Source organism: Pseudochaenichthys georgianus, chromosome 4, assembly GCF_902827115.2.
Source record: "Pseudochaenichthys georgianus chromosome 4, fPseGeo1.2, whole genome shotgun sequence".
Taxonomy (NCBI): domain Eukaryota; kingdom Metazoa; phylum Chordata; class Actinopteri; order Perciformes; family Channichthyidae; genus Pseudochaenichthys; species Pseudochaenichthys georgianus.
The window spans coordinates 13,591,669-13,610,724 of NC_047506.1; the positions used below are offsets into that span (position 1 = coordinate 13,591,669).

The window sequence follows — 19,056 nt, forward strand, 5'->3', positions numbered from 1 at the left end:
CACTGGTGCCCTTATGGGACTTGGCAGTGGTTTTAGATGGGCTCACTCGACCTCCATTTGAACCCCTGGAAGAAGCTGACATGAAACACCTGTCACTGAAGACAGTGTTGTTACTGGCTCTGGCATCTGCCAAGCGAGTCAGTGACATTCATGCGCTCTCTGTACATCCTTCATGCACTCAGTTTGCCCCGGGGCAAACAAGATTGTTGCTGAAGCCCAACCCTGCCTTTGTACCTAAGGTGGTTGGCTCATGTACCCCCATTGACATTGAGGCATTTCATCCACCACTGTGTTCCTCTGAGGAACAGCGGCCGAATTTGCTGTGCCCAGTCTGTGCTTTACGCATCTATATGGACAGGTCAAAAGAGTTTCGATGCAATGACCAACTCTTTGTATCCTGGGCTAACCCTCATAAGGACAAGCCCGTTACCAGGCAACGGCTCTCCCACTGGATTGTGGAAGTGATTGCTCTGGCTTATACGAGTCAGGGTTTGCAGGCACCAACGGGCCTGCGTGCTCATTCTACTCGTGGACTGGCTACATCCTGGGCTTTGTTCAAGGGTGTTTCCATCCAAGACATTTGTGCATTAGCGAGCTGGTCCTCACCGCTCACTTTTGTCCGCTTTTACAGGCTAGATGTCTCTGCTCCAAGTGTGGCCCGCGCAGTGCTGGGCCCGTGTTGAGACAGGGTTCTACCTGTTCTGGTTGTTTTGGTGATTTTCGAGATAAGCATGTCTAGCAATACGGGAGTTTCAATATCCCATAGTGAGACATCAAACGGAGTGTTATGAATGAGAACTATAGGTTACTTACGTAACCCCAGCCCTCAGAATAACATGAAGTGAGATGTCTCACCAGACGGCCCTTCTTGCTAAGGCGAAGCGAGAAGAGGTGCTTATTTTGAATGACGCTGCGATGTAGCGCAAGCTACTTAAAGGGTGGGTGGATTCCCTGACATAGACGTCAAGATCACCAGCCAATCAGGATTGGCGTAATGAGATTGATGCTTCTGTTTGCATACGCGTTGAGGCGCATCCCATAGTGAGACATCTCACTTCATGTTACTCTGAGTACTGGGGTTACGTAAGTAACCTATAGTTACTGTCCTTTCTTCTTAGAGGAAGTACAGAAACACGTAACTCTGGATTTGTTTTAATGTTTGAGGTGCAATAAACGACACAGCAGCTTTTTGGCATGTTAAAACTATTATTTTCTGCCTCGCTCATGAGAGTAACAGCTGGCGAAATTACAGCCTTTCAAATGTGTGCTCTAAAATTATATTTATAAATGACTATTATCATTATTATAAGCAAGACAATAAATGACAAAGATATGTAGAAAATAAACGTATTTAAGATACGTTCATAAGAAACGTAACGTGGGAGAAAATATGTTTCAACAAGATATGTAGAAAATAAACGTATTTGAGATACGAACGTAACGTTGGAGAAAATACGTTTCTTGCTAAACGTAATTGAGAATTCAGTTTAGTTCTGTGGGAACATAATTTTTAGGAGACAGGGTTGCCATAATACATTCTGACGAAAAATACAAATTAGTATGAATACAAATAAAATAAAAGAAGCCTCCCGTGAGTTACTACAAGCTATAAAGTAGATTTTAAAAACGTTTTATAGAATAAATGCTCACTGCTGGACGTTGTAGAAATGCGTGTGTGCACCATGACAAAGGAGCCTCATTCACTTTACATTAGGGTTGTTTGCGTGGTGCATACACGTAAATGTATACAACGTTTTTGTGACTCCACCACGCAATGCGGTGTTAAGGAGTCGTGGTGGAGTCACGCATTCTGGTGAGATCAGGTTGCAAACAACATACTTTTCGCATCACAGTCACAAATGTTATGTGTTTTTACTCAGGTTGGGGTGACTGACTAAAAGTTCCTGTAGTGGGAATAATAATTCCATTTGCCCTGGTTGGGTGGGGTCCTCCACCAGCAACCCCATCATTTGATATGTTAATGAAGTAAAATAGGTGGGGATTTGGGCAGACCCGGCGGCAGACATACGTCTCTGGGCGGGCATTTGATTTACCAGGGCGGGCCCACCCCGAAACTTACATTTCTCTGGAAATCTGAATTGCTCGAGGGGATTGTCCCACAGGAGATTTTTTGAAATACTAACATAAAATACACATTCTGGTACTCTCTTGAGAAGAAAAATAAATAAATCTATTACTACACGACATATTCAAAAAAATGAATGCCATTTTAGTTTTCTGTTACTTTGTTCTGAAAGCTGAACCTGCTGCTCCTCACTGAAGAGGGAAGAGGCTGTGTGAATTACTTTACTTTGTGGATAAGGGTGGATAGCCCCCATTGTTCTGTGTGTCAAAATGAAAGACAGCCCACACACCTATCAATCATCAAACCGTGGGGTCTTATTTCATTACGTGTTTTCTATCAACACGTAATGTTGTATCGATGTATATAGAGATGTACTACAGCAAAAGTATTCTCCGTCGGGACTTCCTGCAACAACACCACGCCGTTATTCTGATTGGCCAGAAGACATTATCAAAGATGTTCTATTGAGAAGACGATCACTACGTAACAAAAGTTTTCAAAACCGTTTCTAGTCTTCGGTATTTCCAGACAAGTGACTACTGAAATCAATCTTACTAACTGCTGTCTGTGCAATTTACTCCGCGAGTTGGCGGGCTTTATTTTGCTTACTTTAACATCATTTTTAATGGTGGGCTAAGCCATTTCTTGGTATGGCTGTACCCAGTATACCCTGGCGCCGCCACTGAACATAATAATAAAACATTTTAAATGTTGTATTCAGCCCTGATTTAAACAGCGGGCCCAAATCCTGGATGGGCGGGCCCAAATCTTGGATGGGCGGGCCATGACACCGGGTCTGGATTTGGGTACCTTGAACCATTTAGAGTTTGAGACAGACAATATATTGAATCCCTGGTGCTGTCAAACCTCACAGTCCTGCACACTAAGCCGGTTATTTATATGCCTTGCATTGTTTAAAAAGAAGGAACACAATGTTCCCTAGCTTTCCTGAATAGAAATCTTAATTAATTAATAAATCTTGGCAGCAAAACCATTCCTTACTGACAAAAAACAGGACAATGAAGCCCACAGATGGCAGTGTGGAACAGTGTCTCTGTGTGTAAGCTGATAAGTCATGCACTGATGAGTCCATTTCTTAATTGCAATGAAAACTCATTTTCAAATCTGGCTGAAGAGGTAGGGTTATTAATTGATCTTTTAATTAAAAAGCCTGCGTTCTCTGGGTTCTCTTGGCAAACAATAGTTTCTAGCTAAATAAATCATGTTCAGTCTTGAATCGCAGCAATTAATCATTAATAGTCACAGGAGGATTACTTAATGCAGGCGACCTGGTGAGGCCCTGTACATTAAGGTGCGATGCTCTCTGAACAAACCCTGTCCATTAATATTAGATGGAGAAAAGGTTAACCCTTGTATTCAACATTAACATGCTTGTGTTCATGCTCGTCATAGAGATGTACAACTGGAGACATCGTCTTTGTTTTTGATGTCAAGCCCATCATTATACAAATGTAATAGAAGTCTGTTTGTGATCGACTCACAACCGGCCATTTGTCACCCGGGAGGCCCTTACAGCACCCATTTTTCCAACATGCCTGTGCTATTTCTAGAGCAAACCCTTTACCCATCTGGTGGAGTTGCCATGACTCCAGGCATGATTTACAGCACCACCACAGCATGCTGTAGACACTAAATTACCGGGATTATTGGGCCCTCATGATTTTTAGTGCACTACTTTGCATTACCCCCTCCAAATTCTGATAGTATATTGTACGGTATATGATGATATAGGACATGCCAGCATTTTGAAATTGGAATGATTGGATTGGACCGGATTTTATGGCTGTGATCTGTCTTAACAGACCCCGGCCAGGATTTAAATTGGAAAGACTTGATATTATTGATATGTATATAAAAGCACAGCTTTTTGGACCACCTACAACATTATGGGTAGGTACTTTTCTCAATTTCATTGTCTTGCAAAAGTTATAGACTTAAGTTATGAGACGAACAATTACTAAACAATTGTAGTCATTTGAAGCATAGAAGCTATCTTCCTGTCAACTTGTATAAGATGTGCCGAGACGATTATACATGAACCGTAAACTAGTACCGACATTGGTCTATTTTGGTCAAGAAACCAGGGTTTATATTCAAAGTTACTTCTCCTTATTCACACCACTAGGAAATATGGCATATACTGTTTATACTGTTTGTGCTATTTTAAGATATTTATAACAAATTATTTCTTAATTACTCTGTTGTTTAAATGTGTGATGCTTGCCAGGATTTTAGCCAACTTTTAATGAAGGACGGTAATCCATATTTTTTTTGGCAAATAGCTGATCCAGTTGGTAATAAATAAAGGGAAAACATAAAAATGCACCAAGTTCGAAAAAAGAAATACAACTATTCAAATATATCAAAGGAACACATTTGGACAGTTTCCCAGTGTTGTATTCAGTCCTCAATTTTAATATAAAATACACTGGCTCCCTGAGTGAGGTTTCAAGTATTGACACACCTGCCTGGCCAACATGTCCGCTGTCCTAGCTACTGTTCGGCCGACAGCCAGGTCACCCTGGTGCTTTCAGAGATTCAACATAATTAATGGCCCCGCACAATGACACCAATGGAGGATTACAGGGATTCGTTAAGCCTGTCTGTCGGCATACTGCATTGATTTTGTCATACTTTTTATTGGCTTATATTTCTGTGCTGTAGAGTTCTGTTACAATTGTCTACCCTTGTTCCTTTCCTTTAAATATTGTACATCTCTTCTTAGTGCTCTTTTAATGCAAACATTGTGAGTTTGTCACATGCATTAGACACCATTTTGCTCTAGCTTGTTGTTGCTCTTCTGCAAAGATGCTGATGGGACTAGTCATTTTTAAGTTGGTTGTCTTTATGGTGTGCGTAACATTAATACTGATTGTGATAAACAAAATAGCTGCAGTTTTATAGCAATCTGTAACATGTGCGAGATAGTTGATGCTTTGAGATCAAGCCCCCAGGAAGTGCGCCGGAGTCTGATGAGAATATTCGTGCTGGTCAAACGGCGGTACTACACTTCCTTTAGGTTGCTGGGCCCGGAAACACTTTTTCCCATTGACTTACATAGGGAAAGAGTGGTCTGTAACTCGTTGGATAATTTTTTTTAAACTAAATAAACTACCTAGTATGAACGTTTGTATAGCCCTTATTAAAAACATTCATTCCTCAAGTTATAACAAATGTGCTAATAACGTTATTCTGGGAGTTATTTCCCTCGGCATTATGAACGCGCATCTAACCCACGGGACCGCGCCCCCCTGCACGTTCATGTTACGTGTTCAGTAGGGGAGACCAGGGACAGTTGTAACACGGGTCGGTTGTAACCCTAGACTGTATATATAAATGGACGTAGTGTCCGTGACGTCACCCATAGGATTCTGCAGAGTTGCCGTGAAGCCCTTAGTAGGCGGAGTCGGCCACTAACGGCTCGACTGTGACGTCAGAGTCTAATCCCGCCTGCTCCAAATAAGGGCAAAGAGGCGGAGCCGAGGCGGGACCTGCTGCCTCCGAACTGGAAGTAAACAGAGCTAGCTCAGGCTAAGAAGCTAAGCTAACATGAAATACATGCATACCAAGTTACTGCTAACAGTGTCGTTCCCCTATATAAACGTTACATTCATAATCAAATGAGACAATCTGCAAGAGAATTAGCTATATTTTGTTATTCTTAATGCTTGTCATTCACACGTTGAGAAAAGACGGACTCCACCGCCCGGACCTAACGGGCTAGCTCCGGGACGCGGGCTGGAGCTAGCCCCCTGCGGCTCCGTTAGCTCCGGCGGCCACCACTGGGATAATTGGGTCCCCTATTAACATTTGCTCCCGTTTAGCATTATGGGCGTCATAGCCATAGACTATAAAAGTCTTACCCAAGGCTGAATCATAAACTAAAATGTATATGTATGCATAAAGGGTACGTCCTTAGCTGGCTAATAAGTAACTGTGGTGGTTGTATTCTCCAGCCACCTCCCTTGTGTGTGTTTTCCCTTCCCCTGTCTGTGTGGGCGTGGTGGCTATCACTCCTGGCTCCCGGCTCAACCTCCACCTGCTGCAATCAGTTGGGCACCCTCCTCTGCTACACACCTGATTTCCATCAGCCATTACTAATGGCATATCAGCGGAGGCTCCACAACCTGTCAGCGCCAGATCGTTGTTTAAACCCCAGTGGTAAAACTCTCTGCCTTCTCAGCCTTCTTAGAATTAGTTAGCTATTTCCGCTACACTTGAATGTTCTTCTTACCTGTTCTTCTTATGCTCCAGGATTACTCTCCAGCCGGATTACTCTCCACGCTCCTCCACCTCAACAGCCGCTAGCAACCGGATTACTCTCCACGCTCCTCCACCTCAACAGCCGCCAGCAACTGGATTACTCTCCACGCTCCTTCTTCTCAAAATAAAATCTTTGTAACACTCTGCCGTGTCCTGCGTTTGGGTCCTCTCAGATAACCGTAACAGAACGATCTGGCCAGTATGGACCCAGCGGACACCGGCTACCAGCCCAAGACTACGGACGAACTCTGCCAAGCCCTGGCCAATCAAGGCGCTCTCGTGGGGCATCACGATACAGTTCTCCGTGAGGCAGTGGAGACTCTCCGGAACCTCTCCGCTAATGTGCAAAGGATCGGCACGCAGGTAGAACTGCTCACCTCACAGGCTTTTCCCCCGCAGCCCGCTGCACAGCCGACAGCCCCTCCCCCTCCTCCTGCCGCACCCCTCCATCAGCTACGAGAGGCTGTCATTCCCACACCGGAGTGATACGCTGGAGATTTGGTATTTGTAGAGCCTTTTTGTTCCAGTCTACTCCTCAATTGATCCCCAAATTGGCACTGCCACTACCCCAATCCCCAGATATTTCCAGATTCCTTACTCAGTCTCATCCCCTGGAGATGAGCCCATGCAAGTGGGAAGGGCCCGCCTCTCACCATCTGAGCGTGCTAGAAGGATCCAGGCTGGGGAATGTGTTTATTGCAGCCAAACCAGTCATCTCGTTTCCTCCTGTCCTAATCTGCCAAAAGGTCAGGCTCATCAGTAGCTGTGGGGATTCTGGCGAGCCCTTCCTCCTCTCTCAACCCCCGACCCAGAACGCAGCTAGAAGCCATGCTTTGCTGCGACCAACAGTCCCTACCCCTGCTCGCCTTAGTGGACTCGGGGGCGGATGAGAACTTTTTGGACATTTACATTGCAGCTCAGGCAGGAATCTCCTGCGAAGTGTTAGATTCACCTCTTAGTGCTAATGCTCTAAATGGAAAATTCCTGGCCCAAATCACTCACCGCACCAAGCCAACCATCGTGAGTTTATTCAGTTTCACCTAATTTCCTCACCTCATACCCCCATAGTGTTGGGCCATCCCTGGTTAAGAACACACAACCCCCAGATTGATTGGGTAACTGGCAAAATCATTAGTTGGAGTTATTTGTGCTTATCCTCATGCCTGCAGTCTGCCCTACCGCCAGCAGAGGCCGCCTCTCCACCACCCAAGATCGAGCCGCTTGACCTGTCATCTGTTCCCACTGAATATCATAACCTAGGAGAGGTGTTCAGTAAACAGCGAGCTCTTTCTCTTCCTCCTCATCGACCCTACGACTGTCCCATTGACCTCCTTCCCGGGGCCCCTCTGCCTTCCTCACGTCTGTTCAACCTGTCTCGACCTGAGAAAAAATCCATGGAGAATTACATCCATGACTCCCTGGCTGCCGGTGTCATTCGGCCATCCTCCTCCCCGGTCGGTGCTGGTTTTTTCTTCGTCTCCAAGAAGGACCGCTCACTGCGGCCCTGCATTGATTACAGGGGTCTCAATGCCATTACTGTAAAGAACAAATACCCACTACCCCTCATTAACTCCGCCTTTGAACCCCTCCAGGAAGCCACAATTGTTTCCAAACTGGACCTCCGCAATGCCTACCACCTCGTCAGAATCCGAGAAGGGGACGAGTGGAAGACGGCCTTTAACACACCACTCGGTCACTTCGAGTATCTGGTGATGCCTTTTGGACTGACGAATTCCCCAGCAGTCTTTCAGTCGATGGTGAACGATGTGCTCCGTGACCTCCTCAACCGGACAGTCTTTGTCTACCTGGATAGGTAGACAAATATTCTACCTACCATATTCTCTCGTAACAAGGAAGAGCACATTATCTATGTCAGGTAGGTGCTGCAGAGACTCCTGGAAAACAGACTCTTTGTGAAGGCGGAGAAATGCGAATTCCATGTCAACATAATCTCATTCCTGGACTACATCATTGAGGAGGGAAAGCTTAGGACCGACCCTGAGAAGATCCAAGCGGTGGCGGGGTGGCCCAAACCAACCTCAGTTAAACAGCTTCAACGGTTTCTTGGTTTCGCCAATTTCTATCGGCGCTTCATCAGGGACTACAGCAGAGTGGTGGGTCCTTTAACCAGACTCACTTCCCCTACAACTGTTTTTTCCTGGACCCCAGAGTGCGATGCAGCCTTCTCAGAGCTAAAGAGACTCTTCACTACTGCCCCTGTGCTCATCCACACTGATTCCTCTCGCCAGTTCGTTGTGGAGGTCGATGCCTTCAACACCGGGGTAGGGGCAGTTCTTTCCCAGCGCTCGGAACGAGACCAAAAATTGCATCCGTGTGCATTTTTCTCTCGCCGCCTCACCTCAGCTGAGAAGAACTATGACGTGGGTAACAGAGAGCTGCTGGCTGTCAAACTTGCCCTAGAGGAGTGGAGGCACTGGCTGGAGGGAGCTGAACTCCCTTTTATTGTATGGACGGACCACAAGAACCTGGCGTACATCCAATCTGCCAAGCGCCTTAACTCCCATCAGGCTCGATGGGCCCTGTATTTCGGCCGCTTCTCATTCACCCTCACCTACCGTCCAGGGTCACGGAACCTCAAGCCTGACGCTCTCTCTCGCCAGTTCGCTTCCGAAGGACCAGCTGCCAGTCCAGACACTATCCTGCCTGCCTCCTGCGTGATGGGGGCTGTTACCTGGGAGATTGAGTCATTGGTCAGGGAGGCTCAGCGAACGCAGCCTAACCCAGGTAACTGCCCAGCTAATAGTCTTTTTGTGCCTACCCCTGTTCGCTCCAAGGCCCTGCAGTGGGCACACGCCTCTCGTCTCATGTCATCCTGGTGTCCATCGCACACTGTTTATTCTCAGACAATGGTTCTGGTGGCCTTCCATGGCTCAAGACACCAGGGCCTTTGTTGCTGCCTGTACAGTATGTGCCCGCGCCAAGTCCTCCCACCAGTCTCCCTCTGGCCTGCTTCGCCCGCTGCCGGTACCTAGTCGCCCTTGGTCGCATGTGGCATTGGATTTTGTTACTGGACTTCCACTTTCACAAGGAAATACCATCATCCTAACTATTGTGGACAGATTTTCAAAGATGGTACACTTTGTGGCTCTTTCCAAGCTTCCCACTGCCCGAGAGACTGCAGATCTTCTGGTCAACCATGTAGTTCGACTTCATGGGATCCCCACCGACATCGTCTCTGACCGGGGTCCCCAGTTCATTTCCCACGTTTGGAAGGCCTTCTGTCAGGCTCTGGGAGCATCGGTGAGCCTGTCATCTGGCTGTCATCCTCAGACGAACGGGCAAACGGAACGGGCCAACCAGGATCTGGGGGCGGCCCTTCGTTGTGTGGCTTTCAGGAACCCTTCGTCATGGGTCCCACATCTGCCATGGATCGAATATGCCCACAACTCCCTGTCAAGTGCAGCCACAGGTATTTCACCCTTTCATTGTGCCATGGGTTTCCAACCACCTCTGTTTCCAGCCCAGGAAGAGGAAGTTGCTGGTCCCTCCGTTCAGGCCCACCTTCGTCGCTGTCGTAAGGTGTGGAGGGACACCCGAGCAGCCCTGCTCCGCTCCGCTCCGCGGCCCGCAACCGCCTCATCGCAGATCGCCACAGGACCCCGGCCCCCAACTACTTACCAGGTCAGAGTGTTTGGCTTTCTTCCAAAGATCTCTCACTCAAGACAGAGTCGAAGAAACTTACTCCACGGTATGTCGGTCCCTTCATCATCGACTCTATTATCAATCCATCTGCAGTCAAGCTCAAGCTTCCCTCACACATGAAGGTTCATCCGACATTTCATGTCTCTCTGTTGAAACCTGTTGCCAGCAGTCCTTTGTCTCCTCCAGTGAGTGTTCCCCCACCCCCCCGCATCATCAATAATCACCCAACCTACACCGTCAGGCGATTGTTGGACGTTCGTCGCCGTGGAAGAGGATTCCAATATCTTGTGGATTGGGAGGGCTATGGTCCAGAGGAGAGGTGTTGGGTTCCCCGGCGAGACATCGTGGGCGCATCTCTGGTACGGGACTTGCACCGGGATAACCCTGGAAGACCTGGTAGACCGCCTGGAGGCGTCCCTTAAGGGGGGGGTACTGTGGTGGTTGTATTCTCCAGCCACCTCCCTTGTGTGTGTTTTCCCTTCCCCTGTCTGTGTGGGCGTGGTGGCTGTCACTCCTGGCTCCCGGCTCAACCTCCACCTGCTGCAATCAGTTGGGCACCCTCCTCTGCTACACACCTGATTTCCATCAGCCATTACTAATGGCATATCAGCGGAGGCTCCACAACCTGTCAGCGCCAGATCGTTGTTTAAACCCCAGTGGTAAAACTCTCAGCCTTCTTAGAATTAGTTAGCTATTTCCGCTACACTTGAATGTTCTTCTTACCTGTTCTTCTTGTGCTCCAGGATTACTCTCCAGCCGGATTACTCTCCACGCTCCTCCACCTCAACAACCGCTAGCAACCGGATTACTCTCCACGCTTCTCCACCTCAACAGCCGCCAGCAACCGATTACTCTCCACGCTCCTTCTTCTCAAAATAAAACCTTTGTAACACTCTGCCGTGTCCTGCGTTTGGGTCCTCTCAGATAACCGTAACAGTAACAAGCTAAGCTACCAAGCACACAAACACCTGCGAACGGGTTAACATGTATAATATTATCATTTTAGACTTCTTGGAAGTTCTGTTAGTACATTCAAGCGCACAGCACGACATTTTAATTGTCTGGTATTTGTAACAATATTCCCTAAAAGGCACAATCACCATGAACACGGCTAAAGCTAAAGGGTCAAGTACAGTACTATGACTAACTAACGTTGTAGCCTCTATGGTTGTAGCCTAGCAGAGTGGACAAGTTGCTGTTAGCTGACAGTGAGGCATATATACATGTCCATCAAAGTGACCACGCCCTAATTTATGCAAACACTTTAAGACCTAATATAAATTAAAGGGTCGTGTTAGAAAACAATTCACTCACAGATTCATAATCATGAAGGTGGAATCTAACTATATCAATAATAATATTTATTGCATCCATGACCATGGGTAGAAACATGTTTTTTTCTGCTGTAAGGCATTTTAACATGGGGGTCTATGGAAATTGCTCCTTTCTGAAGCCAGTCCCTAGCGGCCCATGTATGAACTGCTGTGTGTGGCACTTCCGTATTGGCTTCCCGGCTGTTCTCCAGAGTTTGCCGCTTGGTTGTAACACCTTCAATATCTCCAATCACAAACAAGCTAGAGTGATGAATCTCACTCTGCACATGCGCAGTTAGATGGTAAGATCATTGAGAAAAAAAGGAGCCATGTTTGAATTTCTCGCGTAAGATATCAGTAAAAGTGTGTTTCTGAGGTAAAATATTAACTAAAATGATATGATGTATTTTTTGGATACTGTCTTGAGTTCAAATGTCTAGGAATCCAAACTAGTATTATTAGAATCACTGTTTTGTAAGCTACAAATATTACTAGCTAAATATGGGTCAAGCTAGCAACCAGGCAGGGTCACAGGGGGTGGAAGCAAGACTGGTGGTCCTGGGACGGTTGTAACATGGCACATTTACAATGATGGCTCATTTGCTTGAATGATCAATTGTTCATTCAAGCATACAGTTGTATTGTTGATTGGTGTGCATTGTCCCTGTAAAAATAAACAGAATATAATACTGTACAGTAGGCCTAAAGTGTGTGTGTGTGTGTGTGTGTGTGTGTGTGTGTGTGTGTGTGTGTGTGTGTGTGTGTGTGTGTGTGTGTGTGTGTGTGTGTGTGTGTGTGTGTGTGTGTGTGTGTGTGTGTGTGTGTGTGTGTGTGTGTGTGTGTGTGTGTGTGTGTGTGTGTGTGTGTGTGTGTGTGTGTTTCCAGTATGCCAAATGTCAGAAAGAGGAAGACAGACAGGGGAGTGCCACTTGCTCTGCTGCAGAGGGCCTCAAATGACATTGAGAAGGGCAAATCATTCAGGGAAGTGGCAAAGTCCCTGGATATTCGCCATGTTGTCACCCTGTACTGGTTCCATACAAAGAGGCTGAGGTTGGAGAGTCAGGGATCACAAACACCCCCAAGAGTAGGCTACTGGACAACAAAGAAGGTGTTCTCAACAGAGCAGGAGATGCTTTTGAGACTACCTGATGGAGGTAGCTGATTTATATTATGGTCTCAGCTCAAAGGAGGTAGGTCTACATAATTAAGGTCAAAGCACCTCTCAGAGAACAGTTTAATCCTTCACAGAGGATGATGCTGTGTGTGTTATCTGTTATCCTGTTCATTGTTTGTTGGAGGATGTGTGAAACCCCATTCAAATCTTGTTGCCTTAGAATTTGACAGCTTTCCCTATTTGTTGTCATGTAGTGTTAAAAAGGTAACCGTTATTAACATGTTACAACCGTGCCAGTTGAGTTTTTTTTAAAAATACATTTTCCAACCTGTACTGTACTGTGTATCTTAAACACATTGTTTCAGTAGCTGACATATTGATAATGTATAATATAGCAAAATGGCTATCCTATTGTAAATGGTTTTTTACTTATTGGGGAAAAACCCAAAAAGTGTTGCAACTGTCCCTGTTCTCCCCTACTACATGAGTTTCTCTTTACCCATGGATGCACAATAACAACGGACCATATCGCCTTACTGCCAGCCCACGGAGCTGTAATAATGGATATATTGCACATGTTTGCTGTAATTCATCATTTGTAAAATATTATACTACATGGGCTGTATGATGTAAATCTTGTACCGTAAATGTTGTATTAAATAAAGTTAATATTACCGACGTAGATTAACGTTCCTGTAGCTTCTTATTGCACTTGCAATTGTTTTAGTTACTTGTGGGCTACTTAACATGAATAATCACAGTTACTATCCTTTTACTCCATCACATTTCAAAAAGAAATAGGCTATTGTTATTTTAACTCCACCACAGTAATCCATCATCAGCTTTACTTTTTAGATAAAGTTTTAACTCACAATTGATCATAACAGGCTTCAACATATACATTTTTATATATTACCAAGTGGTTTCATGTACAACCCACACAAGTATCATGCTAAATGAAGCTCTGTTGCTTGGATATCACTAGATCCTGATGTCAGCGTAATATAAAAGTACATAACGATTGATGGGACGGGTGGCGCAGTGGTCTGTGCATCTGATCATCAGATCTGGGGAACTCCGGTTCGAAACCCGCTCCTGCCGCCACTGCGTCAGGCCGTTGTGTCCTTGGGCAAGACACTTCACCCGGATTTGCTCCTGTGGGTACATGTACCTGTACATGTATGATACTAATGTGTACTTGTAAAAGCGCCTCGATGACTTCGAGGCGTGAAGATGGACGGTGTGGCGCAGTGCGCTGTGAAACCCGCCGATGCTGCGTCTGTAAAGCCGTTGTGTCCTTGGGCAAGACACTTCACCTGAACTTGCTCCTGTGGGTATTGTCCACAGTGACCATTGCATGTATATAAAAAGAAATATGTGTAATGTGTATCTGTAAAGCGCTTTGAGCACTGGAAAAGCGCTATAATAAATGCAAGGAATTATTATTTTGATGTGTAATTTACTAGCTAGCCGCTAGCTGCTAACTGCCGCCTCGTTAATATAAATCCAGTACCATGCTGTCATGAACGCACGGTGCTGTTACGTGTACGCAAATTCACGTGCTTAATGTGAACGAGACTTTTGGGTGGCGTGGTTAAAGTTGCGCATGCTCTATGAGTGCACATACGGGTACTTCTCAGGCATGCCGGGTAATCTGTGACGTTTCGCTCTCTCAAAAGTTGGGCCATTTTGTCATCATGCGCCATTGAGCAACTCTCATAGGAATGAATGAGGCCCCGCCTCCCACGCTGTATCCAGTTCTTATTATACATCCATGTTTGAGATGGGTAGTTTGAAATAACAGGGGCACACACACACACACACACACACACACACACACACACACACACACACACACACACACACACAGACATCCCGTCAAGGTCTACTAATGCCCCCCAGCATGGCGCCATCCAACATTTCCTACAATGATATGAACAGGAAAAGCTCTAGCATAGCTCAGTGCCTGAATCACTGTCTAAATGCCTTCTGATTATTAAGCCCAGTCGCAGAAGAAAGGAAATAACTGTATACTTACTACACATAAGCAAGGACAGAAAATCAACATACACTAGTCATACGAATGTGCTCATTAGGATACAGGAGAAGGTTGGCAGTAAGTCATCCATCATCACAGAGTGCAATGTCGCCTCAGTGCGCCTCTCAGACATGATCATACGCCACATGTACAAATGCTCACATGTATCTGTTTCACCTCGCACAGATCTGTTGGATCCCACCTCATCTATCAATGCAGATTTTCTCCGGTTGGCACTATGTCTATCTCACAGCAATAAACATAGGCCATATATAAGCATGTGGCTACTGAAAACGGAATTGCACAATACTTTTTGTATTAAGTAGGAATAGACATTTATTATATTAATTTTTCACTGTATGCCGTTTTGGGAGTGTGTTGCCAGTTAGTACTTAAAGGTGTGTCCCAATGTGCTGCCCATATTGAGGTTGTCCAGAATATTTGCATATGCAATTGGAATGTTTGCAGGCAGGGGCCATGCTCCCACACGGGCAAAGCCACAGATCTCAGACTGACAGGTTACTCTTAGAAAGGCTCATTGTCAGGAATTTAAATAGTCCACATCTCACTCTCAGACATGGCTGGGCAATTTACTGCTAGCTGCAGAACTGACCCTGGAAGTTCCAGTTTTTTCCTGTATAATTGGCTTTTAATCAGAGTCTGTCTGAATGACACAAAGTCATTTAGCCTGTATTGTATGTCAAATGACTGTTCATCTGATTGTTTAGAGCAGTTTTATTATTTTTCAGGCTGGTGAGAGTCAAGCCAAGTTTACACAATAAACAATGTCAGATTGAAGCATGTGCATCATTATGATTGGTTCTCCTTTTGATTAATGGAGAAGCAGGAAGCCTTGTCATAACGTCTCCAGCGGGTATGGACCCCTGTATGCATTCAGTCAGTTCAGTGAGGAACAGTGCTACTGACTGCAAGCACAGCTTTCCTCCATCTTTCAAAGAGGGTCATTTTGTGTTTGTTTGGCCAGTTTATGAATCAAGAATCATACCAACAATGGCTAATTGTTATAATTATAACAAGTTTAACATTTGTATTCCTATTATGTGACGGGAAGGGAATGGAAAAAGTGCTTCTTTGTTGTTTTTTGTTCAAGCTCATGCAGCAGAATGCCATTGTTGTAAGTCTATATAACCTCAATTAATTAATATGATTTTTTTAAAGGTGTAACTATAAGCAGTAAATATTTGAAGTACAAAAGGACGGGTATGCGGTAGAAAAACGTCTATAAGCAAAGCTGCCTTCATGACACTGGCAAAGAGATTTACAACACATTTCAGCACATGAAAGGAGACTCGTTTTGTATTCACAGAACCTGCCTGTGCCATTGAGTCTTTGAACTTCCATTAAGCCATTTATCACCATGCAATGCAATTCATTTCTTTTTCTAACATTTTGGGATGGATGCCCTCTTCCCTCCCCAACTCCGCCTCTGTAGACTCTGAGTGTTGAATTTACACTTTATAATGTGTGTGCAGCAATCAAGAATTTGAAGGTTGTCTTTCTCAAGTTCAACAACCCTCCATCATCAGGGCTTCCTGTTTTATTAGGACCAATACCTTTCCCTTTAGATTGCATTCATGCTGGTGATACCACACATAGTTGTTTTGACTGGAACTGTATGTTTGACCCCGAAACTTCTCTGTTGGTCTCCTCCAGTTGCTCCTACTATCCATGAGATGAAAAGCCATGGAGTTGGTCTGGGACGCACAGCTCTGCTGAGGTGCGAGGCAGCTGCTGTCCCCCCTCCAACATTCGAGTGGTACAAGGGTGAAAAAAGGTGAGCCCAGTTTGATTGTATTAACTGTCTAAATAAAGTGTGTTGTTGACATCCCCAAATGTCCACTAGATGTGGCTGTGTCATTTTACTGTTGCATGACATCATACTGTAGCTCATCATGGCTGAAGAGTTTCTGAAGTGAGCGGGCGTATCAATTATTTTCTGAAAAAAGTACAGAAAACATTAATAACAGATGGTTATAACTATTGTGAAATATAAATCATAAAGTCAGCATTTATTTGCATTTAAAAGTGAACTACATTGGCAAGAGGTTGTCACTAGAAATGTGGGGCTATTACCCCTGTAGGACTATGGATACTATACAATTGGTTAATTATGTGATATGAAGTGTTTAAGGTCATTTTAGCTCAAGTATGAAATGGGTTTAGTAAGTGTGCCACACATGATCTAATATTTACAGTTAATCAATCCTTGAAAAGCCTAAAATGTAAATTGTACTTCTTGTGAACTTTTCCTACAGTAATTCAATAAAAACCACAAAGCCTCTTTCGGAAGTAAATGTAAAATAAACAAATACAAAATTAAAATGTATATTTACTGTTATTACTGAGGTTCTCAAGGTGTGTTATGATAAACCGTTTGAATACAAATCTGCTGATTTTAGACAGTATTAGGTCATACTTCTTTGTGGAAAAGTAAGCGTCGTAGTGCGATTAGAAAGTTTGGGTTTTCATTTGTTTGTTTTTTCCCAGAGACAATGCATTTGTTTGTTGTGCCATTTGTCCATCCTCCAGGGAGAGCCAAGAAAAATGTCCCTGCAAGAGTCATTTGTGCTTTGTCCTCACCTTGCATCTTAATAAAATGTTTGCTGGCAAGCGGCTTAAATCATTTGCAGCATATACATCAATCAGCCTAGAATCAATGTCAGTTCTTGAATTTGAAAACCAAATTACCCCCATTACCCATCATTTACCCACTCCTGGTGAGCACAATTTCAATCATCAGCTCACACTGTGCTAATTGTAATTATGGGTTGGATTCAATTTATTCAAATTGCTAAGGAGGCAAGTTGGCATGATTCTAGTCTTTACTTAATTCAAGGACTCGTTCTTTTTGTGACTTCTTATATGGCTAAATGGTGATTTCTTCATTCACTCCACAGCACAGAAAGGACTTTACTAGAAGGACTTCAGCGCAGAACATTTGTGGCATCTTTACGACATTACCACTGACTTTCAACACTTTGTTTCCCATTTACTGTGCATGGGAAAGGCCGTTTTATGCCATACTATCAGTATATTGCTGCTGCTAGCCTATCTCTGTCGGAAATAGAGTGACAGTTTTGACAACCAAGTCTTTTTCTTGATGTGTGACGGAAATCACTCTTGAATAGAAGTGGTTGAGTGTGTTATTGTGCGCGGGTAGGGGGTGTTTCGTTCACTTTGACAAAGGGGAGCATTGAGTAGTTTGATGTTAAAATAGTGGAAAGGCGAGACCCCCGCTAAGATTATCAGTGAACGTTCAGCTTACATTGGAGGAGATCACCGTGGGAGGGGAAACAACAGGTTCACAGATATTTACTGGACATAAGGTCACACACAGTGTTTCCAATCACAGTCCTCTCAGAGCAACTCCAGCCAAGCTAAAGATCCCAGGGGGCCACGGCAAGGCCAACAGAGAAAATATTTGACTCTGCAGGTTTTTATGATTTATCATTTCAAAGGTGATACTGTAGCTGTAAAACCAACCACACCAATGAAATCAAACCCGATCATCTTTGTTAATCTCACTATCAGGAACGACACCAAACAAAAAAATTGAACATTTGTCAATTTGAAGGCGCAGATGAATAGAAGACAATGAGATGGAGAGTGGAGAAAAAAATATTTGGGCGATAACTCTTATGTATGAGATACATTTTAGCCTTTGAGACCTGCGGGAATGCCGGCCAACATTACTGTCTTTGAGAAGCTGTCATTCATTTTTTTAATCTAAAGTTAAGATCATTATATCATTTGAGGCTAAAAACAACCTCAGTATCACATTGAGTCTCAGATGGTTAATTTAGTTTAAGCTTAAGTAATTCAATATCAAACCGATTAGACATCAAGCATTGCCCCTACATTTGTTTTCCCATCCTGCCTCTCAGGGCTTCCATCCTAATGCCAAGCACAACTGGAATAGGATTTATTGCACTCCTTCTGCACCTGCAACACAACAATGAACAACATGTCAAGTGGCACCCAGCTGGTTCAACTCTGGGTAATTTCTCTCCCCTCTCAGTCCTTCAAAGCGTCTCTCTAAGGCAGACGTGACAGTCCAAGGGATACATAGATCTGTTGAAGAGGATGATGAAGTACTGTACAATCTGAAGATCCACTAAAGGGCGACAAACATTTGTACCGTCCTTGACACAAGGCGCACCTCCAACTGACTCATTGTGTGTGACTTAATTTCTTGCGATTGTGTGATTTTGTTTTCAGGATTAACAAGGGTCAAGGCATCGACATCAAGAGCCTCAGCTCCAGATCAGTCCTCACAGTGACCAACATGACAGAGGATCGTTACGGGAACTACACATGTGTCGCCACCAACAAGCTAGGGACGGCTAATGCCAGTGTGCCTCTCATTCGTAAGTTGTCATTCTATCTGCTTGTAGCTAACTGGTGTGGTGGAGAGTGAGAGGGCTGACAGGTTGTGTGGATGTCAGCGGGGGTTTGTGTGCTCAGGAGTGTTTTCATTTTGCCACAGCATTCTTTATATAGGAAGAAAAGCTAACATTAAACCCAGTGCTGCAACTGG

General features: G+C 44.6%; 1 protein-coding gene across 2 annotated transcripts in view; it reads left to right on the plus strand.

The window, feature by feature from the left end:
- Window positions 1–19,056, plus strand: part of negr1 (neuronal growth regulator 1) — a 178,935-nt gene that overhangs the window by 121,082 nt on the left and 38,797 nt on the right. For both annotated transcript variants that reach the window (XM_034080995.2, XM_034080996.2), the window contains exons 5-6: window positions 16,173–16,293; window positions 18,738–18,886. In XM_034080995.2, coding sequence (XP_033936886.1) covers window positions 16,173–16,293; window positions 18,738–18,886 — 270 coding nt within the window. The remainder of the gene's footprint in view (window positions 1–16,172; window positions 16,294–18,737; window positions 18,887–19,056) is intronic.